At 44.0% G+C, this 27,229-nt stretch overlaps 1 protein-coding gene across 3 annotated transcripts; it reads left to right on the top strand.

Annotated features, from left to right (window-relative positions):
* On the top strand, nucleotides 1–27,229 carry LOC138667088 (zinc finger protein 1 homolog). Of its 3 annotated transcripts, XM_069755383.1 has the most exons (9): nucleotides 69–112; nucleotides 5,465–5,573; nucleotides 10,929–11,069; nucleotides 11,168–11,350; nucleotides 11,653–11,706; nucleotides 13,456–13,528; nucleotides 15,254–15,351; nucleotides 15,991–16,099; nucleotides 25,319–27,229. In XM_069755383.1, exons 3-9 carry the CDS (start codon nucleotides 10,992–10,994, stop codon nucleotides 26,224–26,226), a joined length of 1,503 nt encoding a protein of 500 aa, XP_069611484.1. In that variant the 5' UTR covers nucleotides 69–112; nucleotides 5,465–5,573; nucleotides 10,929–10,991; the 3' UTR covers nucleotides 26,227–27,229. The 3 variants fall into 3 exon arrangements, with proteins under 3 accessions (XP_069611483.1, XP_069611485.1, XP_069611484.1); XM_069755382.1 differs by lacking the exon at nucleotides 5,465–5,573 and having other exon boundaries at nucleotides 1–112; XM_069755384.1 differs by lacking the exons at nucleotides 5,465–5,573; nucleotides 11,653–11,706 and having other exon boundaries at nucleotides 35–112.

Raw genomic sequence — 27,229 nt, 5'->3', positions numbered from 1 at the left:
GCATTTAAAAGACTACAGCTCCCACAATCCCTCTGCACTCCCTCTTTTCTCTCTTTCCTGCTATAGGGTCTTATGTGCCCGAGCTGTGAGGCTGAGCCGTCTCCTCAGGGAGGTAATTACCATTGTCCTCTGGTTGCTGTGGCTATGCATGCATACATTTATGGGATTGGCACATTATTCTATAGATGCCCACACTATATTGGCATGATTGCATGTATGTCTGTATACAATCCATATGTATCCCTCCACTGGACATCACCCTATTACAGCCGGGGCTCGCTGGTGACGTTGGTCACATGACCGCTGCAGTCTGTCGGAATATGTCACAACTTAAAGTCTTTTGCCCCTAAAAGGGAACCTCAAACTAATGACATGTATGCACAGGCGCTTTCGTTCTGGTTTCATACCTTGATTGTAGAAATCCGTTTTCCTATTTTTGAGAAATTGAGCTTTTGAATACTATGCAAATGAGCTGCAAGTGCTTTGGGGTGGGACATAGCACTTGCAGCTGTCCCCCCTCATTCTCCGCCTGCTTCTTGTGTTTGACAGACAGGTCACGCTGGTTTCAGGGGCCTTCCTCCCCTGACTCGTCAGTCAGACACAGCAGGCGGGCAGGAGAGCTGCAAGTGCAATGTTCCACCCCCGAAGCACTTGCAGCTCATTTGCATATTGTTTCAATGCTGGATTTTTTAGAAACGGGAAAACAGATTTTAATAATCAAGGTATGGATTTATTCAGCATGGAAGCGCTATTAGTTTGAAGTATAAAATACTCATTACATGTTCACTTTAAGGAACAGTGAAGTCCCATCAAAATGGAGGAGATCTCTTAGGGGCTCTTGAGACGCAACAACCCACTTAAAAAATGTCCTGGAATTTGTCCTATAATAATACTGAAACAATATATTTTGTAATCACTCTATCACGTCTCAAAATGCGTGGAGTCCAAAACGCATCCTCTCCTAATTATATGGAGCCAGCATCCACGGTTTGATAATGATTTGCATGCACAAGGTGGAAACAGAGCAGTGTGTCTGGCCGTGTGTGGCCTGTATACACTATGTTCCAAATTATTATGCAGATGACGTTTTTCTCGGATTTTCCTAAATGGTCGGTGCAAATGAGTCAGTCTAATAAAAGTCATCACCCGTTAGAGTATACATCGAATTTTATTGAAGAAACCTCCCAATGATAACAGTATAATCTCCAAGATGAATAAAAACTCAAAATGCACTGTTCCAAATTATTAGGCACAGTAGAATTTCTAAACATTTGATATGTTTTAAAGAACTGAAAATGCTCATTTGTGGAATTTGCAGTATTAGGAGGTCACAATCACTGAACAAAAAAGCTATGTAACTCCAAAACATCCTAACAGGCAAAGTTACATGTTAACATAGGAACCCTTCTTTGATATCACCTTCACAATTCTTGCATTCTTGAGTTTTTGGAGAGTTTCTGCTTGTATAGGTACCTTCACACTAAACGATATCGCTAGCGATCCGTGACGTTGCAGCGTCCTGGCTAGCGATATCGTTTAGTGTGACAGGCAGCAGCGATCAGAATCCTGCTTTGATGTCGTTGGTCGGGGCTAGAGGGCCAGCACTTTATTGGGTCGCTGGCTCTCCCGCTGACATCGCTGAATCGGTAGGTAGCCAGAGCAGAGAAGCAGAGCGCCGGGGACAGACAGCGGTAGGTAAGTATGTAGCGTTTGTTTTTTTTACTTTTACGATGGTAACCAGGGTAAACATCGGGTTACTAAGCGCGGCCCTTAGTAACCCGATGTTTACCCTGGTTACCGGCATCGTTGGTCGCTGGAGAGCAGTCTGTGTGACAGCTCTCCAGCGATGCTGCAGCGATTCGGATCGTTGTCTGGATCGCTGCAGCGTCGTTTAGTGTGAAGGTACCTTATGTCTTTGCATGAAGTCAGAATAGCCTCCCAAAGCTGCTGTTTTGATGTGAACTGCCTCCCACCCTCATAGATCTTGTGCTGGATGATACTCCAAAGGTTCTCTATAGGGTGGAGGTCAGGGGAAGATGGTGGCCACACCATGAGTTTATTATTATTATTATTATTTATTGTTATAGCGCCATTTATTCCATGGCGCTTTCCATGTGAGGAGGGGTATACATAATAAAAACAAGTACAATAATCTTAAACAATACAAGTCATAACTGGTACAGGAGGAGTGAGGACCCTGCCCGCGAGGGCTCACAATCTACAAGGGATGGGTGAGAATACAGTAAGTGAGGATAGAGCTGGTCCTGCAGCGGTTTGGTCGATCGTGGTTACTGCAGGTTGTAGGCTTGTCGGAAGAGGTGGGTCTTCAGGTTCTTTTAGTTTATCTCCTTTTATGCACATAGCAGCCAATGACTCAGAGGTATTATTTGCAGCATCAGATGGGGCATTGTCATGCATGAAGATGTTTTTGCTCCTGAAGGCACTTTTCTGCTTTTAGATCATGGAAGAAAGTTGTCAGTCATAAACGCTATTTACTTTACATAGGTCATTTTCACACCTTCAAGAACCTTAAAGGGCCCCACCAGCTGTTTCCCCATGATTCCGGCCCAAAACATGATTTCTCCACCTTGATGACGTCGCAGCCTTGTTGAGACATGGTGGCCAACCACCAACCATCCACTACTCCATCCATCTGGACCATCCAGGGATGCTCGACACTCATCAGTAAACAAGACTGTTTGAAAATTAGTCTTCATGTATGTCTGGGTATACTGCAACCGTTTCTGCTCATGAACACTGTTTAGGGGTGGCCGAATAGTAGGTTTATGCACCACAGCAAGCCTTTGAAGGATCATACACCTTGAGGTTCGAGGGACTCCAGAGGCATCAGCATCTTCAAATAACTGTTTGCTGCTTTGTAATGGTATTTTTGGCAGCTGCTCTCTTAATCCAATGAATTTGTCTGGCAGAAACCTTCCTCATGCCTTTATCTGCATAAACTCCGTATGTGCTCTGTTTCAGTCACAAATCTCTTCACAGTATGATCATCACAAAGTTTTTGTGAAGTATCTAATTTTTTCATACCTTGTCCAAGGCATTGCACTATTTAACGCTTTTCAGCAGCAGAGAGATCCTTTTTATTTCTCATATTGCTTGAAACCTTTGGCCTGCTTAATAATGTGGAACATCACATTAGAATCACCTGGAAAACTAATTATCACGTGTGTTTAAGATTGATTTAAGTTATCTATTGAGCCCTGAGACACAATACCATCCACAAGTTTATTTGAAAAACAAAACAATTAAATCTTTGACACTTAAATCCAATTTGCATAATAATTTGGAACACAGTGTACATGGAGACTAAAGGTACTGTCACACTAAGCGACGCTGCAGCAATACCGACAACGATGTCGATCTCTGCAGCGTCGCTGTTTGGTCGCTGGAGAGCTGTCACACAGACAGCTCTTCAGCTTCCAGCACTGACTGAGCGCATCACCGCTGTGCTTTACGGCTGGCCGGCGCTCACCAGTCAGTGCGGAAAGCTGAAGGCGAGGGACCTGACCAGACACCGGGAATGTAAGTATGTAGTGTTTGTTTTTTTACATTTACAACGGTAACCATGGTAAACATCGGGTTACTAAGCGCGGCCCTGCGCTTAGTAACCCGATATTTACCCTGGTTACCAGTGACGACATCGCTGAATCGGCGTCACACACGCCGATTCAGCGATGTCAGCGGAAGATCCAGCGACAAAATAAAGTGCTGGACTTTCCCCAGCGACCAACGATCTCCCAGCAGGGGCCTGATCGTTGGTCGCTGTCACACATAACGATTTAGTTAACGATATCGTTGCTACGTCACAAAAAGCAACAATATCGTTAACGATATCGTTATGTGTGACGGTACCCTTAGGTTAAGTTCCCTCAATAAGTTTTTGATCTGTGTATTTTCACTGCGCAATAAAAATAAAAACGCATTTCCTTACAGTTCCATCAAAGTAGATGGGATTTCCAGAAATCTTCTGCCCACGGAGGTTTTCTTTTACTCAGTGTAAACTGTGCTGTGCACATTTGAAAATGTCAATTCCTCTTAGGCCGGGGTCACACTAGCAAGAAACTCGCACCTCAATACCCGACACTGCCGCCAGCACTCGGGACTGGATTGTGTGGCTGCATGTATTTCTATGCAGCTGAACGCTCCGGTCCTGAGTGCCTGCGGCAGTGCTGGGTATTGAGGAGCGAGTTTCTCGCAAGTGTGACCCTGGCTTATGCTGAGATTTATGTGCAGATCTTCACCATAGAATTGTATTAGATGCGGGAAAAAAAGCAGTTGCATTCTTAGTGGGTAGTGTCTGGGTCACGCACTAAAAAAAACAATTAAATCCGCACATGACCGTATTAGTAAAGTTTTGTTAAAGCTAAATACCAGGAATGATCAAAAACAAAGTAACGTTATTTATTTAAAAAGTAACCTACCAAATACATACAAAAAAAACAAAGTAAAAAATGCGATAAAAGCACATTAAGGCTGTGTGCACACGATGCAGATTTGGTGCAGAATTTTCTGCTTAAAATCTGCACTAAATCTGCATCTCCTGGCAGAATCCGCAGGTGCGTTTTTTGTGCGTTTTTGGTGCGTTTTTTGTGCACAAATCTGCACAAAAAACGCATCAAAAACGCATCAAAAACGCACCTGCGGATTTCTATTATGGAGGGGTGCAGAAACGCTGCAGAACTGCACAAAAGAAGTGACATGCACTTCTTTGAAATCTGCAGCGTTTCTGCGCAGATTTTTCTGCACCATGTGCACAGCTTTTTTTTTTTCACATTGATTTACATTGTACTGTAAATCACAGTGCAGTTCTGCAGCGTTTCTGCTGCAGAAAAATCTGCTGCAGTTCTGCACTAAATCTGCATCGTGTGCACATACCCTAAAGGGAACCTGTCACCCCGTTTTTTCAATATGAGCTAAAAATAGCGTTAAATAGGGCCTGAGCTGTGCTTTACAATAATGCCTTTATTATCCCCTGATTTCCCACCTTTGCTGCCAAAATACCTTAGTAAGTTCGCCGTTTTCGGCTGTCAATCATCCTGGTCCGGTCCGATGGGCGTGGGCTAATCTCCGATTCTCCCCACCTCCGGCTTTTCACTAAGAAACATCTTCCCGGCATTGGTGTTGTATTTCGCACCTGCGCATTAACGTGTCATCTCGCGCCTGCGCATTATGCTTTGCCCAACTGTGGGCATACCATACAGCACATCATTGCACATGCGCGGGCTTTCACTGTAAATTGTGTGCCCCAGAAAAGTTTACCGGCGTCGAGGACAACACAATTTGCATATCCAGACTTCTGGGGCACAGAGGTTACAGTGAAAACCCGCGCATGCGCAATGATGTATTGTATACTTTGCCAACAGTTGGGCAATACATACTGCGCATGCGCTAGAGCCTAATGCACTGTGCAACAGCAAAAAATGAGCGCGATCTGTTCTATTCACAGATTGAGTTATGTCTGACACGCCGAGGAGCGGGGGGAGAGACAGCGATTAGGCTCCGCCCACCGGACCGGACCGGGGTTATTGACAGCCGAAAACGGCGAGTTTACTAAGGTATTTTGGCAGCAAAGGTGGGGAATCGGGATAATAAAGGCACTATTGTAAATCACAGCTCAGGCCTTATTGAATGCTATTTTTAGCTCATATTGAAAAAACGGGGTGACAGGTTCCCTTTAAGTATAAAAAGCACTCAAAACCACAATGAAAAAATGCAAGTAATTAAATTTACTTAATAGCTGCAGAAAAGCTGCAATATCAAAATCTCAAAAATACTGATCATGGGAACATTGTCTAAGCGTGAATAGTCATATTACTAACTGTGAGTAAAACAACACATCCGAAAAAGCTGATAATCCACCAATCAAGCAATCAATTAACATTAACAGTAATATTTGCTCGTTTGGGACAAATAACTACAGAATGCTGTAGATAAGCCCCTGATGCTGGTGGGCTTATCTCACCTTCGATTTTGGGGGTGATAGGTTCCCTTTAACCATTAACAATTCAACATCCATCAGCTTTTGGATAGATTCCTTCTAATTCCAAGTTTACTCAACCTTGTGAGGGCCTCGCAATAGTGTTCCATAATGATTCTCCTTGGACTGACACGCTGTTCATTATGGTCTATGGGATGTGCAGTCATTAGACGTTTCCCCCTTCATGACATTATTTTTCATTCATTGTACATGCTATTTGCTGCTCTTGTAGGCCTATTTCACACATCCTGATATTTCTGGAATTGGAAAAACTAGTACCGGAGATATCAGTGTGTGGGTGTAATACTTGTAGCAACCATGTGCCGCATCACTACCACACGTACCACAACCAGGGAAGTAGCAATACAGTTAGTGCTGTTCCCCAGCGCCAGGTGCTGAAGATGGCTCGCATCATTCTTGCACTGATCGCTGGCAGAGCAGGGGAGAATGTATTGTATTCAACTGATAACAGCGAGATCATGTGCCGGCTGATGGGACTTATACTCCCATCAGCCTATCCCTGCTGCTGCTAATAACACTAGCAGCAGGAGCGGCTGATTGGAGTATTCACCAGCCGCCGCCTGCGCTATAAATAAATAACTAAATGAAAAAACGGCATGGATTTCCCTGTATTTTTGATAACCAGCCAGGCAAAACTGACAGCTGCGGGCTGCAACCCTCAACTGTCAGCTTCAGCAAGGCTGGTTATCAAGAATAGAGGGGTTCCCATGGATTTTTTGAAAATTAAATAAATAATTGTAAAAAAAACAGCGTGGGGTCCCCTAATTTTTGACAACCAGCCTTGCTAAATCAGACAGCTGGGGGCTGGTATTCTCAGGCTGGTACAGGGCCATGAATATTGACCCTCCCCAGCCTAAAAATAGCAGCCCACAGCCGCCCCAAAAAAGTTTGTCTATCTGTGGTGCTGGCAAGTGTAATATTTGTGAGGTTGATGTCACCTTTGTATTTTCTGGTATGGTTGTTTTTTTTATGGAGACGTTGGCTTCAATGGGATGGGTGTTAGGGGAGTATAACTGTTAGTTATTTTTAAATAAAATACTTTATTCTGGCTGTGTCTTTATTTATGTTGGCGCTATATAAAGATTATTATTATTATTTACCATACAAGTATAGGATTAGTAATGGATAGATGTCTTATAGATGCTTTTCCATTACTAAGCCGTGGGCTTGATGTCATCAAGCAATACAAAGGTGACCTCAACCCCACAAATATTACCCCACTTGCCACCACCACAGGCGAAACAGGAAGAGTCGGGCATTGGCGCATCGAATAGATGTCCCTTTACTGGGCGGCTGCAGGCTGTTATTTTTAGGTTGGGAGGTCAATATCCATGGCCCCTTACCAGCCTGAAAATGCCAGCCCCCAGTTGTCTGCTTTAGCATGGATGGTGGCAAAAATTGGGGGGACCCCACGCCGTTTTTTTCAATTATTTTTTTAAATAATTTAAAAAAAAACGTAGGAACCCCTCTATTCTTGATAGCCAGCCTTGCTGAAGCTGATAGCTGAGGGGTTGCAGCCAACACCTGTCAGTTTTGCCTGGCTGGTTATCAAAAATACACGGGAACCAATGCCGTTTTTTGTTTGTTCATAGCACAGGCAGTGGCTGATCTGATGAACATTCCCATTCCCTGCTCTCGCTGTTATCATTTGAATATAACTCTCAACATTCTCCCCTGCTAGTGCTGATCTCAGCGTGAGCAGGGGAGAATGATGAGAGCTGTCTTCAGCACCCGGCTCTGGGGAACAACACTAACTGTACAGCTGCTTCCCAGGCACCGGTACATGTCACACTGATGTCAGTGTGCACTTGCTGCTGTTAAAAACGGATATGTCAGCGTATTTTGCCCATGGACACACGGTCCGTGGAAATACACTGACATATGCACAGACCCATTCACGTGTTTCCTGTACATGTGAAAACTGTCACCACATGTACCGGAGACACTGACATCTGCAAGACAGTATTTGAGTGATTGCCACAAACATATTACATAGTAGTTACATAGGTAGAAATAAGACCTAGGTCCATCAGTTCAACCTTTCTCCACCAATTTTATCAATGTGTACTAAGGAAATCATCCAGCCCTTTTTCTAAAAGCTGTTATGGTGTCTGCCATTACTGCCTCTTGTGGTCGACATTCCACAGTCTGACTGCTCTAACTGTAAAGAACCATTTCCTATTTGGCTGCCGGAATCACCTTTCTTCCACCACTAGTGATGCCCTCTGGGCCTTACTATAGTCCTTGGAAGGAATAAGTCAGGTGCCAGTCCTTTGTACTGACCATACATATATTTATACATTTAAATGAGATCTCCTCTGAGGCGTCTTTTTTCTAAGCTAAACAAGCCTGGTTTTCTACAAATGTATTGAATGTATTTTTTATTGGTAATTTTCTAGTATTAAAATTGATATTTTTCTTATTGGTAATTTTCTAGTATTAAAACTGATATTTTTCTAACACATTGAAAGCTGGCATTGTGATATCAAAATATATTTTTCAATGACGTGCTTGGGTTGTGCGCTTTGCTATTGTTCTCAGTGGTGATACTATTAGTGCAAACGTGTCTCCCATTATTTGCAGACACTTTTTATATTAAAACAAGACTCCTTATGAACAGGGAAGGTGTCAGAATTTTTGTTTTTAACTCTTAGTGGGTCTCTCTGAATGTAAGACCATTTTGACACAAAGGTTACATTAAAGTGGATTTCTAATAACAGTAAAATGTAGTAGTTCTTACTGATCTTTTCTCTGTGTTCCCAACCTTCCTGTAATTACACATATTTTATGAACTGCTCTGATCCTTCTCCCACAAACACTTAACGCGTAGATGAGATCATGGGAATTTTGGGGAAAAAAAAATCAAAATGAGAATAACCCGTCATTCTCATAATTTTTTGTTTACTTTCTCAGTAATGCCAAGTTGTGCTGCGGATAGCGTAAATATTTGGGAGAATGACTGTAGCAATTAGTATTACCTGCATCCATCTTCAGTCATGATTGTTTGTTCACATTGATAAAATTGACAAGATTGTAAGTTAAATAGAACCTGTCCAATCCCCGACACTTTAATACTGCGCGCATAACCTTTTAGTCTTATATTTATGTATTCCAGTGGTGTTTTTATTGTTTGATACAGCTGCATTTACATAAGTGCTAATGAATCAGGACTAGTCCAGTGAGATGTTTTATTCATCGGGAATAGTCTTGGATTAATAGCTGTAAACATGATTGACAGTCCCCGCACTGCCGGCGTCTTTACACATTGCACTCCTGCCAGCATCTGTCTCCCTTGTCAGAGGCCAGGTAACGGCAGTAACAGAAGGACCGGAAACTGTAAAGATGCCCGCAGTGTGGGGACTGTCAGTCACGGTCAGAGGGGGTCTTAGTGAGTAAACCACCAGATTAGTCCGGGTTCATTACTATACAGTGAGTTGATGTATAGAAGTTGATATCAATCAAATATATACAGTTACATAAAACAATAAAAACATTACTGAACTACCTAAATACCTGACGAAAAGGTCATGTGCCCAGTTTAAAAGTGTTGGGAGACCTGATAGGTTCCCTCTAATATAATGCCAGCGCTTGACTGCCAGTAAGTTAGTTAGGAGCCTCTATGAGGATTAAAAAAAAAATATTAGCAACATTTTGAAATTTGTTCTGAACTTGAACATCAAATTGTGTAAAAATGATTTATTACTGTCAAATGCTAGTAGAAAAAATGTAAAAAAAAAATCACAATTGAAGCCACATCGTTAGCACATCAGCTTTGTGATCTCTAGAGAGTACAGTTTCATGTATGGTTTACTATAAAACCGCAAAATGGATTCCTACCACACGAAAGGTAAGTATTTACTCAGCTCTTTTATATACATGCCATTAGTTTGGCATTTAGGCTATGTGCACACGCTGCGGAATGGTGTGCGGATTTTTCCGCACTGATTTTTGGAAATCCGCAGGTAAACCGCACTGCGGCTTTACCACGGTTTTTGTGCAGATTCCACCTGCGGATTTACACCTGAGGATTCCCATTGAGGAGCAGGTGTAAACAGCTGCGGAATCCGTACAAAGAATTGACAAGCTGCGGAATATAAACCGCTGCGTTTTCGCACGTTTTTTTCCGCAGCATGTGCACTGCAGATTTTGTTTTCCATAGGTTTACTGTAAACTCATGGGAAACTGCTGCAGATTCGCAGCGTCGGATCTGCTGCGGATCCGCAGCAAAATCCGCAGTGTGTGCACATAGCTTTAGAATCCTTATGGCAGGTCCTATCTAACATTTCCCTGCACCTCTATGCCATAGTTTTACTTTCAAGAGAACCACGTTCATTGATTAATTATTTGCAATCTTCCACGGCTAAGCACTGTGTAGTTAAAGAGGTTGTCCACTACTTTTACATTGATTGACTATCCTTAGGATAGGTCATTAATGTCTGATTGGCCTGGGGCTAGCATCCAGCACCCCTGCTGATCAGCTGTTATCGGTGTCGGCAGCAGCCGCCGGCCAGAAGTACTTTCTTGTGAAGCTGGCCATCTACTTGTAGGGGCTGCCACAGGGAACTACACTTCTGCCTCCTATTCATTTGAATGGGAGGTGGATCTGTAGTACCCTGCGATATCCACTACAAGTAGATGGCCAGCTACGCAAGTAGGTTCTTCCAGCCGATGGCCACCGACACTGATAACGGCTGATCGGCCGGGTCCTGCCCTTTTCACCACGCCGATCAGCCAGATGTAAAAGTAATGGACAACCTCTTTAAAAGCATAGTGGCACATTCTTCTCACCAGTGTGGAAAGTCCAATTCAAAACATAAAAAAATCCTAATTTAATTTATTTTTATTGCATTAAAAATAGTCTGAAATGTGTCAATAAATATTTGTAAACACTTATAACTTTGTTCTGCATTAGGTGGACACTTTCAGCCCCTGTGATCAAACTCCAGCTTGACTTGAGTTGAACAAATTGCAAGAGATGGACAAAGACAAGAAGGAAACAACTGAGAAGATATTAAGCCTCACCCTTGAGATTCTCTACCTCCTGACTGGTGAGGTGAGACATCCTGGGAATTATTCCACTTTGTTTCTTTCTTATTCATTTTAAATCTGCTGATATATTTTGTATTGTCTATTTATGTTTCTTTTGTGTAGGACTATATGGTTGTGAAGAAGATATCTGGAGAGCTTCTGACAACCAGCAGTGCCTGTGTGTCAGGAGGACTGCGTAGGATCCAGTACCCTATAATGAAGTCCTCACCATTGATAACAAAAATAAGGAATGAGCAGAAGATTCTAGAACTCACCAACAAGATCATTGAGCTTCTGAGCAGAGAGGTGAGTGATGTTTGAGCTCACAGGGTGCTTTCATACTGTGTTCTGGCTCCCGTTCAGTTGCCCCATCGGGGCTTACGTCCGAATCCCCCCTCAAAACGGGATTTGGACTTATGCGCCATTAGGCCATAGACTACAATGGTGCTGACAGAGTGAACATTTGCTCTGACGCGTGCATCATTTTTGGGCGAGTATGCCTACTGGAGACGGACATCCAGACACAGTCTACTACATCTGAGTGTCCACACCCTAGCCACAAGTGTTATTGGATAGTTATGTCTGAATGTGTTTTTGTCTATTGCCAGAGACCTGCGAAGTTTATCACCAGTTTACCTCACATTGCATTGATATCTGAACAAGTAAGATTTAACATGTTACTTATGGCATTTGGCTTGGCTTATTTCATATTTTCATCATGTAGGTTTTCCATATGAGTGGAAATTACCTTACAAATTAGTCTTGGCATTATATTGTTATCTTCATATTATACTTTTCATTAAGTATCCGCTTTATCAGTGTTTCCTCTGTTTGAATTAGAAGTTACCTAGAGTAGGATTTTTTTTAATTCAGACTAAGTCAGGTATAAAACCTTCATGGAGTATTTTATAAGTGTTTTAGTGTTTTCAGTAACCTTGTTGCCAGTTGTAGTGTTGTCCTCGTTTAGGCTCTGATCTGCACCAAAACAGTGGACATCTCAGTGGTACGTACTCATACTATCACAAGTCAGTGATGGCCGTCAGCTGAACCATGCTTTGGTCTATTGTTCAGGAGGCAGATGTCTTTTCTGGCTCTCCCATACACACGAGTGCTAAATCAGCCAAGTGCGCCTGTGTTTTCTATGAGAAAGCTACAGGCTGACACTTCTGGCGAAGGCTTATCTCCTAGAGAGCAAAGTAATCAACAGTCCGAAGTCAGACATATCCGATCGACATCTCTCCTGATCGACAGTCATCAGACATGCCCGCTTGACATCTCCCCTGATCGACAGTCCAAAGTCAGACATGCCCGATCGACATCGCCCCTGATCGACATCTCCCCTAATCGACAGTCCGAAGTCAGACATGCCCGATCAACATCTCCCCTGATTGATAGTCCGAAGTCAGACATGCCCAATCAACATCTCCCCTGACCGACAGTCCGATGTCAGACATGCCCGATCGACATCTCTCTTGATCGACAGTTCGAAGTCAAACATGCCCGATCGACATCTCTCCCGATCGACAGTCCGAAGTCAGAAATGCCCGATCAACATCTCCCCAGATCGACAGTCCAAAGTCAGACATTCCCGATCGACATCTCCTTTGATCGGCATTCCGAAGTCAGACATGCCCGATCGACATCTCCCCTGATCGACAGTCAGAAGTCAGACATGACCGATTAAAGGGACTCTTGTCACCTGAATTTGGAGGGAACAATCTTCAGCCATAGGTGCGGGGTTTTCGGGTGTTTGATTCACCCTTTCCTTACCCATTAGAATCTTGCCTTGCGCAGGCGTGTACTATGGAGGACAGAGAATGAACTTCAATCCAATATTGCAGCCAGCATGCAGCCAGCGGGTAAGGAAAGGGTGAATCAAACACCCAAAAACCCCACCCCTATGGCTGAAGATTGTTCCCTCCAAATTCAGGTGACAGAGTCCCTTTAACATCTCCCCCGATTGAGAGTCCAAATTTAGACATGACCGATCGACATCTTCCCTGATCAACAGTCCGAAGTCAGACATGCCCGATCGACAGTCCGAAGTCAGACATGCCCGATCGACAGTACGAAGTCACACATGCCCGATGGACATCTCCCTGATCGACAGTCCGAAATCAGACATGCCTGATCGACATCTCCTCTAACTATCAGTTGTCTGAGGCCCCCATACACATTAGACTGTTGGCCAAACCCATCGATATCAACACTTTCTTTAGTCTAATGTCTAACTTATCTAAGATGTCTAGTTGAAACTGCCATTGCTTTCAATATAGTATATGATCTTTATGCAGAGGCATCTGTTGGCAAACACTACACTTTACACCTTAATTTCTGAATATAACCACTTGTTTAAATTTGTCTTCAAGTATAATAATATTGGTGGCGGATGGTTCTTTTTCTCCATGCAGGACTTTGAAGAAGAAGAGAAAGACCTGAACAAAGAAGTGATGAGGAAAAATATACGGAATTTCAGATCTCCGGGTGAGGGAAGCCTTTCATTGACTGCTAAGGACAGAATAGTTTGGGGAGTCACGTAGATTAACCTATAATTGGAAAATCACATATACAGTGGGGCAAAAAAGTATTTAGTCAGTCAGCAATAGTGCAAGTTCCACCACTTAAAAAGATGAGAGGCGTCTGTAATTTACATCATAGGTAGATCTCAACTATGGGAGACAAACTGAGAAAAAAAAATCCAGAAAATCACATTGTCTGTTTTTTAACATTTTATTTGCATATTATGGTGGAAAATAAGTATTTGGTCAGAAACAAAATTTCATCTCAATACTTTGTAATATATCCTTTGTTGACAATGACAGAGGTCAAACGTTTTCTGTAAGTCTTCACAAGGTTGCCACACACTGTTGTTGGTATGTTGGCCCATTCCTCCATGCAGATCTCCTCTAGAGCAGTGATGTTTTTGGCTTTTCGCTTGGCAACACGGACTTTCAACTCCCTCCAAAGGTTTTCTATAGGGTTGAGATCTGGAGACTGGCTAGGCCACTCCAGGACCTTGAAATGCTTCTTACGAAGCCACTCCTTCGTTGCCCTGGCGGTGTGCTTTGGATCATTGTCATGTTGAAAGACCCAGCCACGTTTCATCTTCAATGCCCTTGCTGATGGAAGGAGGTTTGCACTCAAAATCTCACGATACATGGCCCCATTCATTCTTTCATGTACCCGGATCAGTCGTCCTGGCCCCTTTGCAGAGAAACAGCCCCAAAGCATGATGTTTCCACCACCATGCTTTACAGTAGGTATGGTGTTTGATGGATGCAACTCAGTATTCTTTTTCCTCCAAACACGACAAGTTGTGTTTCTACCAAACAGTTCCAGTTTGGTTTCATCAGACCATAGGACATTCTCCCAAAACTCCTCTGGATCATCCAAATGCTCATTAGCAAACTTCAGACGGGCCCGGACATGTACTGGCTTAAGCAGTGGGACACGTCTGGCACTGCAGGATCTGAGTCCATGGTGGCGTAGTGTGTTACTTATGGTAGGCCTTGTTACATTGGTCCCAGCTCTCTGCAGTTCATTCACTAGGTCCCCCCGCGTGGTTCTGGGATTTTTGCTCACCGTTCTTGTGATCATTCTGACCCCACGGGGTGGGATTTTGCGTGGAGCCCCAGATCGAGGGAGATTATAAATGGTCTTGTATGTCTTCCATTTTCTAATTATTGCTCCCACTGTTGATTTCTTCACTCCAAGCTGGTTGGCTATTGCAGATTCAGTCTTCCCAGCCTGGTGCAGGGCTACAATTTTGTTTCTGGTGTCCTTTGACAGCTCTTTGGTCTTCACCATAGTGGAGTTTGGAGTAAGACTGTTTGAGGGTGTGCACAGGTGTCTTTTTATACTGATAACAAGTTTAAACAGGTGCCATTACTACAGGTAATGAGTGGAGGAAAGAGGAGACTCTTAAAGAAGAAGTTACAGGTCTGTGAGAGCCAGAAATCTTGATTGTTTGTTTCTGACCAAATACTTATTTTCCACCATAATATGCAAATAAAATGTTAAAAAAACAGACAATGTGATTTTCGGGATTTTTTTTTCTCAGTTTGTCTCCCATAGTTGGTCTACCTATGATGTAAATTACAGACACCTCTCATCTTTTTAAGTGGTGGAACTTGCACTATTGCTGACTGACTAAATACTTTTTTGCCCCACTGTACATAACTAGTCATTTTTTTTGTATTTTACATACAGTTGGATCCAGAGAAAGAAGTACGCCAGAGAAACGCCTGCATTCCCTGTACTCCCAGGACGGCTTGGAAAAAAGCCATAATGTTCCACAAAACAAGCAGGTAAAACATGCTGTGATAACATACATTTATGTTACCATTGTTTTACCGTGCATGTCAGTGACACATGTTATTACTAAGCAAAATACAACCACAAACACGGTGTTGCAATAAATGTCATAGAAATCACATGCATGCTAAAAAAAAGTGGGGAAACATTAATCTAAAGGTCCAGTAAAACTGTTACCTACATGATATTAAATATTGCAACAAAAACGAATTGCATAGCGGCTACAGGGAAACATGTACTTTTCTACGTTGTTTAGCATCTGTAAACCGTTATGACACACTTATAGGGGTATTCCAGTTGGCATATGTTAATACCTATCCACAGATTAGTGAAGGTCTCACTGTTGAGACCCCACCGAATGGCAGAATTGGGGACCCGTGTCCCCATTTTGAATAAAGTGGTGGTCAGGAGGTGCAAATCTGCCAATCAGTGATGGTCTCAGTAGTTGGACTCCAACAATGTAATTGTTATCGCTTATCCTGAAGATACATTTAAGATAGACATAACATTGCCGAAATAATGAATTAATAGTTTAACTGCACTATGATATTCATTAATGCATCATTTGACTGAAAGAATTAATTTTGTACTCTTGCTGAAGATGGGGTATAAGTGTTTTTATGACTGTTTAGGGTGATGACTTTTTTGTGGTTAAAGTAGAAGATGTATGTGAAGATGAAGACATGTATGGAAGAGATATTCAACTGTGCAAGGATGAGTTTCCTACAGGTATTAGCCAAGGTGAGTAATTGTAACTGAAGAAGGAAAAATAGTGTGTGGTGTTCCCCATGTAACATATCTGAGGGGAGGGCTGGATGAAATGTTTCATTAGTTTCTTACATATTGAGAAGAGAAATTATGATTTTTACTTTTTCATGCCCTTAACGACAATATTCTTTTGAGGCTGATCTTAGTCCTGACTCTGCCACAATATTTTTTGATGTCACTGTATTCAAGGAGCGTATGTCTATAGATTACACACTTAAGGTACCGTTACACTAAACGACTTACCAAAGATCACGACCAGCGATACGACCTGGCCGTGATCGTTGGTAAGTCGTTGTGTGGTCGCTGGGGAGCTGTCACACGGACAGTTCTCTCCAGCGACCAATGATGCCGAAGTCCCCGGGTAACCAGGGTAAACATCGGGTTACTAAGCGCAGGGCTGCGCTTAGTAACCCGATGTTTACCCTGGTTACCATTGTAAATGTAAAAAAAAGCAAACAGTACATACTTACATTCCGGTGTCTGTCACGTCCCCCAGCGTCAGCTTCCCTGCACTGTGTAAGCGCCGGCCGTAAAGCAGAGCACAGCGGTGACGTCACCGCTGTACTTTACGGCCGGCGCTCACAGTCAGTGCGGGAAGCTGACGGCGAGGGACGCGACAGACACCGGAATGTAAGTATGTAGTGTTTGGTTTTTTTTACATTTACAATGGTAACCAGGGTAAATATCGGGTTACTAAGCGCGGCCCTGCGCTTAGTAACCCGATGTTTACCCTGGTTACCAGTGAACACATCGCTGGATCGGCGTCACACACGCCGATCCAGCGATGACAGCGGGTGATCAGCGACCAAAAAAAGGTCCTGATCATTCCCCAACGACCAACGATCTCCCAGCAGGGGGCTGATCGTTGGTCGCTGTCACACATAAGGAGATCGTTAGCGAGATCGTTGCTACGTCACAAAAAGCGTGACGTTGCAACGATATCATTACCGATATCGTTATGTGTGAAGGTACCTTAATCCAAATAGCATAAAAAAATAATACAATTTGTCACTTATATAACCACAACTCATCTGGTCATGTCTGTAAAACAAAATTAATGCTGCTGAAATTCAAAAAGTTGAGGCTTTTTCAGGTCTGGTAGTGGTGGTATTCATTTTTTTTTTTTTTATTTTAAAATTGTCTGTTAAGAGAGTGAAAAGGGTCTTTTTTTTTGCTTTTTGTCAACTAAAATTAATAAAAGACTCCACAAAAGTGGGGTGAAATAGTTAAATGGAAATTTCTAGAAAACAATATAATACCACCACAAATTGAAATGTCCAAACACAAAAATACATAACATAAAAGTAATTAAATCTTTATTATGCAAAGTATGAAAACATTAGGCTAAAAAACAGATTCAAATGGGGAAATTCCGACAAAGACAAGAGTGGTAATCAGTCTATTATACGGAAACATAAATAAATAAATACACTAATACATAAATTAATTGTATACCATAATTTGAACAGCACTCACATACAGCATGACATAAATCATCTGTGTGTAAACATGATCAGAATAACACCTTAACGACCACCGATACGCCTTTTAATGGCAGCAATTAAGGGTACTTATTCCTCAGTGCTGCTTTTAAATGGCACTGAGAAATAAGGTTATAGCCCCCCCCCCAGAGTCAGAAATTCCCTATGGTCTCAGCTACCGGGGGTAGCTGAGACCCCGGAGAACATCATTCGGGTTGGTTTTTACCGACCCCAGTGCTGCGATCCCTTATTCACGAAATAACGGTGACCCAAAAAAATTGTCGATTTCCCATTTAATTTCTCTTTCCTCTGATATGATCTAGCACATCAAAGGAGAGAGAAATGGGGTCCCCCAAGCCTCCCCTGGTACCTACGGTGTCCCTGGACCCTCCTGCATCCCTCAGTCCCGTCCCCCCAGCCGTCGGCATTTTCTTCCGGGAAGAAAATGGCGGATGCATACGCAGTGCGCCCATCGAGATCTACTGGCAGGCAACAATAGGAAATTTTTCCTAATGGTTCATTTTGATCTGTTATGATTCCTGGAGTGAACCCACTGGATCGCGGTGACGACCGTTCCCAGGTGAGCTAACCAGGTGGAACTGACCCCTATACAGGGACCGTTAGGGGCAAGCCTAGGAGGGAGATACACCGCGATAGCTTGTGCCAGAGGGGCGGCTTGAGGACAACGGAGAGAATCAGGCACTCACCGAGGACCAGAAGGGCGGAGCAGCCACAGAGAAAACCCGGAACTCAGGACACGGCAGGGTTCACACAGAAGGTACCAGATCCTGGACAGAGCAGAGCTCGTACTGGAGGAGTATAGGGACGGAACAAAGCACGCACGCACTGGAAGCATGCAGAGACAGAGCAGAGCACGCACTGGAAGCGTACAGACACTGAGCAGAGCACACACACACTGGAAGCGTACAGGGACAGAGCAGAGCCTGCACTGGAAGCATACAGGGACTGAGCAGAGCACGCACACACTGGAAGCATACAGGGGCCTGACGTACAGAAACCTAAGTGGACCTGGAGGGAGCATAGAAAGGCACAATAACAATCAGGCGCTTCCTTTAGCAGGAAGCGGCCTGATATACCCAGAGGCCGCTGCCCAGGCAGGACAGGGCTTCCAGGTCAGTACAACCCTGCATCATAAGGAAGACGGGAGTGCGTGCGAGCGCGACCTAAGTGGCCTAGCGCACATGCACAGGGAACGGGATCCCCAGCGCTGCTGAGGACCCGCAAGAGAAGGTGGTACGTGGCAAGAAACCCAGGAAGCAAGGTGAGTATCTGCGTGCACCGTAATAGTACCCCCTCCTTTACATCCCCTTTCTTAAGGCTGGAAAGAAATCTCAAGATACGAGAAGCGTTGATGTTCTCCCGTGGTTCCCATGACCTCTCCTCAGGCCTATACCCCTTCCAATCAATCAAGATGAAGGTTCTCCCCCTCACCTTTCTCCTGGCTAGCATACAGTATCTCTTACTTCAAAAACGTTATCAGTGCTAACACTTGGCGGAGATGAACCAACAGAAGAATGATGGCGGGTAAGGACCACAGGTTAAAGGAGAGACACATGGAAGGAGTTGGGGATATGGAGCAAGGCAGGCAACCTCAACTTGTAGGATACGTCCTTGATTCAAGCCAGGATCTCAAAGAGACCAATGTAGCGAGGACTCAATTTATAGGAGGGAATCTTAGGATGGATATACTTGGATGAAAGCCAGACCTTATCGCCGGGTTGATAAGGGGGAGCATCCAAATGCCTTTTGTCAGCATGCTTTTTCATCCTAATGTAAAACCTCTCAAGCGCATCCTTGGTCTCCTTCCAAATCTTAGAGAATTCCAAGGACAGGGAGTCGGCAGCCGTCACACCCGAACCAGGGGAAACCGGAAGAGTCAGGTTAGGATGTTGACCAGAGACGATGAAGAACGGGGAGTTGATAGAAGACTCACCTGAGTGATTGTTATAGGCAAACTCGGCCCAAGGGAGGAGGTCAACCCAATTGTCCTGCTGGGCCTTAGAAAAATGTCAGAGATACAAGGTCAAGACCTGGTTAATCAGCTCCACCTTACCGTTGGACTGGGGATGATAGGTTGAAGAGAAATGTAAAGTCACTTTCAAAAGTTTACAGAGAGCTCTCCAAAATCAGGAGGTGAATTGGACTCCCCTATCTGACACGATGTGTTGCGGGAAACCATGGAATTTTGAAATGAATAAAAATTCTTGCCAACTCGGGAGCTGAGGGCAAACCAGGCAGCGGAACAAAGTGGGCCATCTTAGAAAACCGATTCACAACCACCAGGATAGTTGTGCAACCGAACCGAGGGCACAGGAAGAGGATGCAGGGCCCCAGAGGGTAGTTGTCTGGGAATCTTGTTCCGGGTGCAGGAAGGACAGGAGGCTGAAAATTCTTTGACATCCTGGCGCAGGGGCGGCCACCAGTAGTGGCGAGAGATAAGGAAGTACGTCTTCTTAGTTCCAGCATGACCAGCAATTTTAGAAGAGTGTCCCCAGCGCAACACCCTCTTTTTGTCTTTCTCTTTCTTTTTTTTGATTTTGTAGGCATCAATAATGTGGGATGGTTCCTCTTCAAAATCAGCCGACTGGAAGGACCTTGTCAGCGCATTAGCCTTAACGTTCTTTTCGCCAGGTCAGAAGTGAAGCTCAAAAGCAAATGGACAAAAAACAGGGACCACTGAGCTTGCCGAGGATTGAGGCTTTGGACCGACTGAATATAAGCCAGATTCTTGTGGTCAGTGAAAATTATGAAGGCGTGTACTGCGCCTTCCAGAAGATACCGCCACTCCTTCAGTGCTAACTTGATTGCCAGTAGTTCTCTGTCACCGATGGAATAGTTGCGTTCCGAAGAAGAAAATGCCTTGTAGAAGAATTCGCAAGTGATCATACGACTGGATGACGAACTCTGGGAGAGCACAACCCCGGCTCCTGTGGAGGAAGCATCCACCTCGAGAATGGTCTATTAATGTCTGGGCGATGAAGTACCGGCGCTTTGTGCAAAGGCTTGCTTCAGAGCCAAAGAGGTGTCCTCGGCCTCCGAAGACCAAACACTGGGATCAGTTCCCTTGCGGATAAGTGACGAGAGGTGCATGGTCAACAAGGAGAAATGGGGCACGGACTGCCTGTAATAGTTCGCAAAACCGAGGAATCTTTGGATGGCCTTCACCCCGAGGGGTCATGGCCAGTTGAGGACACCTTCTCGGGATCCATCTTTAAACCAGAATCAGAGATGATGTACCCCAAAAAAGGCAAAGATGTCTATTCAAAGATACACTTTTCGTTTGTGGTGTAGAGACGGTTCTCTCTCAAACAAAGTAACACTTCACGAACGTTCCATCTATGGGTAGGCAGATCCGCAGAAAAAAGAGAATGTCGTCGAGGTACACCATAACGCAGGAATACAAGAGATCCTGGAAGACGTCATTTATAAACTCCTGAAACACTGCAGGAGCATTGCAGAGACCGAAGGGCATGACCAAATATTCGTAGTGCCCATCCCGTGTGTTGAATGCGGTCTTCCACTCATCTCCAGCATGAATGCGGACCAAATTGTAGGCCCCACGGAGGTCAAGCTTAGTAAAGATTCTTCCTCCTCGTAGGCGATCAAAGAGCTCAGGGATGAGCGGCAGTGGTGTACTTGTTCTTGATGGTAATTTCATTGAGCCCTCTGTAGTCAATGCAAGGGCGAAGTGAGCCGTCTTTCTTCTTGACAAAGAAGAATCCAGCGCCAGCAGGAGAAGAAGACTTTTGGAAAAAGCCTTTGGCCAGATTCTCCTTAATATACTCCAAAATTGCTTGCGACTCAACTGGAGAGAGCGGATAGATTCTACCCCTGGGAGGCCTAAAGCCAGGAATTAGTTCAATCAGGCAATCATATGGCTGATGCGGGAGAAGACTCTCCGCCTCCCTCTTGCAAAAGACATCCAAGAAGGACCAACAAGTGACTGGTAATCCAGCTGGAGCGGAGATGGGATGAGAAACCCTCTCTTTCCGACGCTGATGCGCCATCTTGACCTGATCCACCTGCATAGGTTCAGACTTGGGAACGGAAGAGGACGCCACAGATCATGGGCTGAGAGATCTATTAATGGAAGAAACCGGACGATCGTTCCTCCTCTCCCGGACGGACTCCCGGGAGCGTTCCTGGAAGCGTAGGTCAATACGTGTGGCCAGAGAGCTCAAATCCTCTAGGGAGGTTGGAGTATCCCGGCCCGCCAATTCATTCTTAAATCGACTTGACAACCCACGCCAGAATGCTCCAACCAGTGCCTCGTAATTCCACCCCAACTCTGAGGACAGAGTACGAAAATGAATAGCATATTGCCCAACCGTAAGGGAGCCTTGGTGGAAATTAAAGAGAGGCCTCAGTGACCGAGGCTACACAACCAGGCTCGTCGAACACTTTGCAAAAGGTCTCTAAAAAGGTAGACAATTGAGAGGTTATGGAATCATCACATTACCACAAAGGATTTACCCAGGCCAGAACCTCGCCCTCCAAATGTGAAACCACAAATGCCACTTTTGCCTGATTGGTGGGATATTGGTGCCGCAATAATTCAAAATGCAGGCGGCATTGATTAAAAAATCCCCGACACAGCTTGGGGTCACCATTATACCTGGGTGGTTTACCAAGAAGGGGCGGAGGATGCGGAGAGGGATCTGGGTTACGAGACTGAGCTTGGGCACAGGCTGCGGCGGCCGACTGAAGGGAGAGCAGACGTTCATCCACTGAAGCCATATAACTTAATATGTGAGTCTGGGTGTCATGCTGCTGAACTAGCTCCTGTTGGAGACTGGCGAGCTGGGAAGCATTCCCAGGATCAGAGGCCTATAAAGTGGACAACCGAGATTCCATGGACTCCATGAACGACATTATACGCGTCTGATTCTCCCTCAAGAACACCAACTCCAGAGCGGCGGCCGAGGTACCAGCGGGGTCCATGGCCTGATTGTTCTGTTATGATTCCTGGAGTGGACCCACTGGATTGCGTTGACCACCGTTCCCAGGCGAGCTGACCAGGTGGAACCGACCCCTATACAGGGATCATTAGGGGCAAGCCTAGGAGGGAGATACACTGCGATAGTTTGTGCCAGAGGGCAGCTCGAGGACAAAACTGGGAGAAACAGGGTACTCACCGAGGACCAGATGGGCGGAGCAGCCACAGAGAAAACCCGGAACTCAGGACATGGCAGGGTTCACGCAGAGGGTACCGGATCCTGGACGGAGCAGAGCTCGCACTGGAGGAGTATAGGGATGGAGCAGAGCACGCACGCATTGGAGGCATGCAGGGACAGAGCAGAGCACGCACTGGAAGCTTACAGAGACTGAGCAGAGCACGCACACACTGGAAGCGTACAGGGACAGAGCAGAGCACGCACTGGAAGCATACAGGGACCGAGCAGAGCACGCACACACTGGAAGCATACAGGGACCTGACGTTCAGAAAACTAAGTGGACCTAGAGGGAGCACGGAAAGGCACAATAACAATCAGGTGCTTCTTCTAGCAGGAAGCGACCTGATATACCTGGAGGCCGCTGCCCAGGCAGGACAACGCTTCCGGGACAGTACAACCCGGCATCATAAGGAAGCCGGAAATGTGCACGACCGCAACCTAGCACGCATGCAAGGGGAACGGGATCCCCAGCGCGGCTGAGGACCTGCAAGAGTAGGCGGGACACAGCGGGGGACCCAGGAAGCAAGGTGACTATCTGCGTGCGCCATAATATGATCACTGTGATAGACCCTCATACCTTTATGGATGAGCTTATAATGTATGGCCCTTTCTTCTGGAAATAACATGAAGTACAACATGTCACGAAAAAATATCTCAGAATCAGTGGGATCCGTTGAAGCGTTCCAGAGCTATAACCTCATAAAGTGACAGTGGTCAGAATTGTTAAAATTGGCTCTGTCATTAATTACCAAATTGGCTCTTTTGCTAAGGGATTAATATATTGCAATAGTCATATTATATTACACTATATATTTACAATCGCTCATTTTGCCTTTCTACTCGGTTAATTATTTTATTTTTTTATGAGTCATAAGCCACTGCAAAGTTCCTGGCAGGTGGAGAAGCTTAGCAGCTTGGTCAGGAGTTGAAGTAGGGAATGATAAATGCAGGTATAATTAGCTATAGTGTGAAATAATCACCACTATTCTAATACCCTCAGGGTCAACAATATAAACTAGCTAGGAGGATACCCCTGCATTAAAACTTAACTTTTAATAGTTAACACATAAAATAAATAACTCAACTAATGCAAACCCAAAAAAAGTGCTCATGTGAACCAGTGCTCAAACGATAAAAATTGGTTGGATCTCACCAATGGTAGCAGAGCGGAATGCCTCTCCAATAGTAGCAGACGTATGGTCACCATAGATAACCTCCCAGTATCTTTCACTGGAGGTCCATAGTCCACGTGACTGTGGTGATAAGGGATAAGGGCTGAACACGTGACAGGGATAAGGGCTGGATGTGGGGTAATATCTCTCTTCCCTGTAAAACCCATTCAAGCTCCTGTCCTGACAAGGACAGGCCCCAAGTGGTCCCTATCTATGGACTCCACCAAAACATGGACCGTAGTGTATTTCTTCCAACGCGTTTCATAACCAATAGCGGAGACTCATCAGGGGAGCAGATATGCCAGTAAAAACTGGCCAATAGTCCAATAAAGGTACAGTCACAGTCATTTTCAAAGCTGCTATTCCTCTATTGGTTATGAAACGCGTTGGGAGAAATACACTACGGTCCATGTTTTGGTGGAGTCCATTGATAGGGACCACTTGGGGCCTGTCCTTGTCAGGACAGGAGCTTGAATGGGTTTTACAGGGAAGAGAGATATTACCCCACATCCAGCCCTTATCCCTATACGTGGACTACGGACCTCCAGTGAAAGATACTGGGAGGTTATCTATGGTGACCATACGTCTGCTACTATTGGAGAGGCATTCCGCTCTGCTACCATTGGTGAGATCCAACCAGTTTTTATCATTTGAACACTGGTTCACATGAGCACTTTTTGGGGGTTTGCATTAGTTGAGTTATTTATTTTATGTGTTAACTGTTAAAAGTTAAGTTTTAATACAGGGGTATCCTCCTAGCTAGTATATAATGATAAATGCAGGGACAAGAGACTTCATGTTTCTACATAGAGCAGAGGAAAGAGAAGAATAAGTTGGGTAGAATGGCAAAATGAGCCATTGTAAGTACACAGTGTTATATAATATGATGACTGCAATATATTAAGAGGATAGAAACTTTGATGATGTGACTAAACATTTGTATAGTCACTGTACAATTTTCTTCTTCCCTACAATGGCCACCACAGAGGCATGAGTAGTGATGTGGAAAATCAGAACTTTCCATTTTTGTGGAGTGGACTAGCACAAATGACAACTGTGCTGTGTCTACTGCAGGCAGAAATCAGGCAATGGAGGTGTGGGACAGATTTTCCACAAAACTAACAAAGCCTCTGCAGTAGCGGTTGTTGGGAAGAAGAAAACAGGTGTCGATCTGACAGATGAAGGCAGCGACAGCAGAACAAGGACATTAGATACGATATCGATACATTAAGTGACTATTCACATTTAGTGTTGTGATTGAAAGGGTTGTTTTTAATCTTTTACTAACAATTATATTCATAAACACGTCAAAGCTAAAGAAAACTTTTTATTTCTCATCAAAAGGACACAGCAGCAGAAACAACTCATTCAAACGTTTGGTTATATCTCAACATTGCACTACAGAAGACAACACCACCGGAGATTCTTTAGAAGAAAGTGACCCAAATATTCATTCAGTGCATCATGATGGAGAACTGTCATCAGATCCTGCTATGTATGGAGAATGGCTGCCAGATGTTGTTGCACACAATACATTTCACAGAAGTGACAAAATATTTCCCTGTTTTATTTGTGATAAGTGTTTTACTCGGAAGTCCAGCTTAGTAAGACACCAAAGAATCCATACAGGTGAAAAGCCGTATTCATGTTCCGAGTGTCACAAAAGCTTCACACGCAAAACAACCCTTGTAGAACACCAGAAAATTCACACAGGTGACGAACACCTGTCCAGCATTGAGCAAGAAAAAAGTCTCCGAGAGAAACCTGATCCTGTGATAAATCAGCCTGAGCTAACTGAAGACCAACAATTTCCCTGTTTAGATTGTGAAAAGGTCTTCACACTGAAGTCCCATCTCCTAAAACACCAGAGACTTCATAGTGGCGAAAAGCCTTTCTCGTGTTTAGAGTGTGGGAAAACATTTATTCAGAGATCTGTTCTTCTCGTACACCAGAGAACTCACACAGGGGAGAAACCCTATTCATGCTCAGATTGTGGAAAACGTTTCACTCAGAAATCAGATCTTGTGGTCCATCAAAGAATCCACACAGGGGAGAAACCATTTTCATGTTCTGAATGTGGCAAAAGTTTCACCCAAAAATCCACATTGGTCATACATCAGAGGATCCATAGAGGGGAGAAACCATTTGCATGTTCAGAGTGTGGGAGGTGTTTTACACAAAAATCCACTCTTGTTACACACCAGAAAGTCCATACACCCTTAAAATTATTGTTTGCCTTGCCACAGTCATGAGTTGTATTTCCCTAAATAGGACATTTGAATTTTGCCATAATTTGTTCTTAACGTGACATGTTGCATGTTCTTTATCTTTATGTTGTAGCTTATGACATTCAGTTAAAAATCTAATGTGAACTGAAGATTTTTTAAAGATCTGTTTACAGCTTATTATGTTCAGTCGTTTATCTGTATTATGTTCATATTATCCAAACATCAGTGTTTTATTCTTATTTTTTTAATCTTAGAAGAAGAAGTTACTGAATGAAACAATATGTGACCATAGTTTTCTATTTAGACTATGCCTTGTTATGTGTTACACCGATATCCCTGATTGTAGCATCTGGTGTGGAGTGTGCATATTTAAGAACCGTGTATTCTCCATTCCTAGATAGTGAGCTAGTTTTCTCCTTTTAGGTAAGCACTATTTATGTGCAGGTATATCAAGTATGCATCCTGTACAATAATGGCTTGTCTTTTGTATGGTGAGATATGGGTACAGGCACTTTGCAGCATCAAATCAAAGGTACAGGCAAATGTAAAAAAAACTTTGTAATATAGCTTTTTAGAGAAAATATGCTTTTTCTCCACTAAAGAGCCACTTCTTGTCCTCATTTTGCCTCCTGCACTCATAAAATCAGTGTTAGTAAAAATAAGAAACTGCCAATTGAAGAGAAGAAGGAATGAGCAGACTGAAAGATCATGCAAAGAGGCACACACAGACCCATACTACAGCTCTAAGTTTTTTTTTATCTCACCCTGGAGCTGGATTCACAGCTACACTCACCACTGGTGTAAAATCCTTCATCCTGCTTATGCCTCTGTGTGTGTGCTACAAAGAGACAGGATATTTATCCTTGATTTCACTGTGTATGGGAGACATCATAGTGGGCAGTCTACGCCCACTAGCTCAGAGATAACTGAAAATTTGAGATGAACATGGAGAGGGAGAATATACAGTATACAAGTCATATAATGACCAGAAATTGTGTTATGCATATTAAACACACTGCATAAGGTT

The sequence above is a fragment of the Ranitomeya imitator genome, chromosome 2, assembly GCF_032444005.1.
Source record: "Ranitomeya imitator isolate aRanImi1 chromosome 2, aRanImi1.pri, whole genome shotgun sequence".
In the NCBI taxonomy this organism is placed as follows: Eukaryota; Metazoa; Chordata; class Amphibia; order Anura; family Dendrobatidae; genus Ranitomeya; species Ranitomeya imitator.
This window is presented reverse-complemented; position numbering and strand designations above follow the sequence as displayed.

What these genes read in the sequence shown, in the direction of transcription:
- LOC138667088 (XM_069755382.1), top strand. Translation starts at nt 10,992, where the DNA reads ATGGACAAAGACAAGAAGGAAACAACTGAGAAGATATTAAGCCTCACC. An exon ending in TTGCATTGATATCTGAACAA is followed by an intron (nt 11,707 to 13,455) that starts GTAAGATTTAAC and finishes TTCTCCATGCAG; the next exon opens with GACTTTGAAGAAGAAGAGAA. An exon ending in TCCTACAGGTATTAGCCAAG is followed by an intron (nt 16,100 to 25,318) that starts GTGAGTAATTGT and finishes TCTCATCAAAAG; the next exon opens with GACACAGCAGCAGAAACAAC.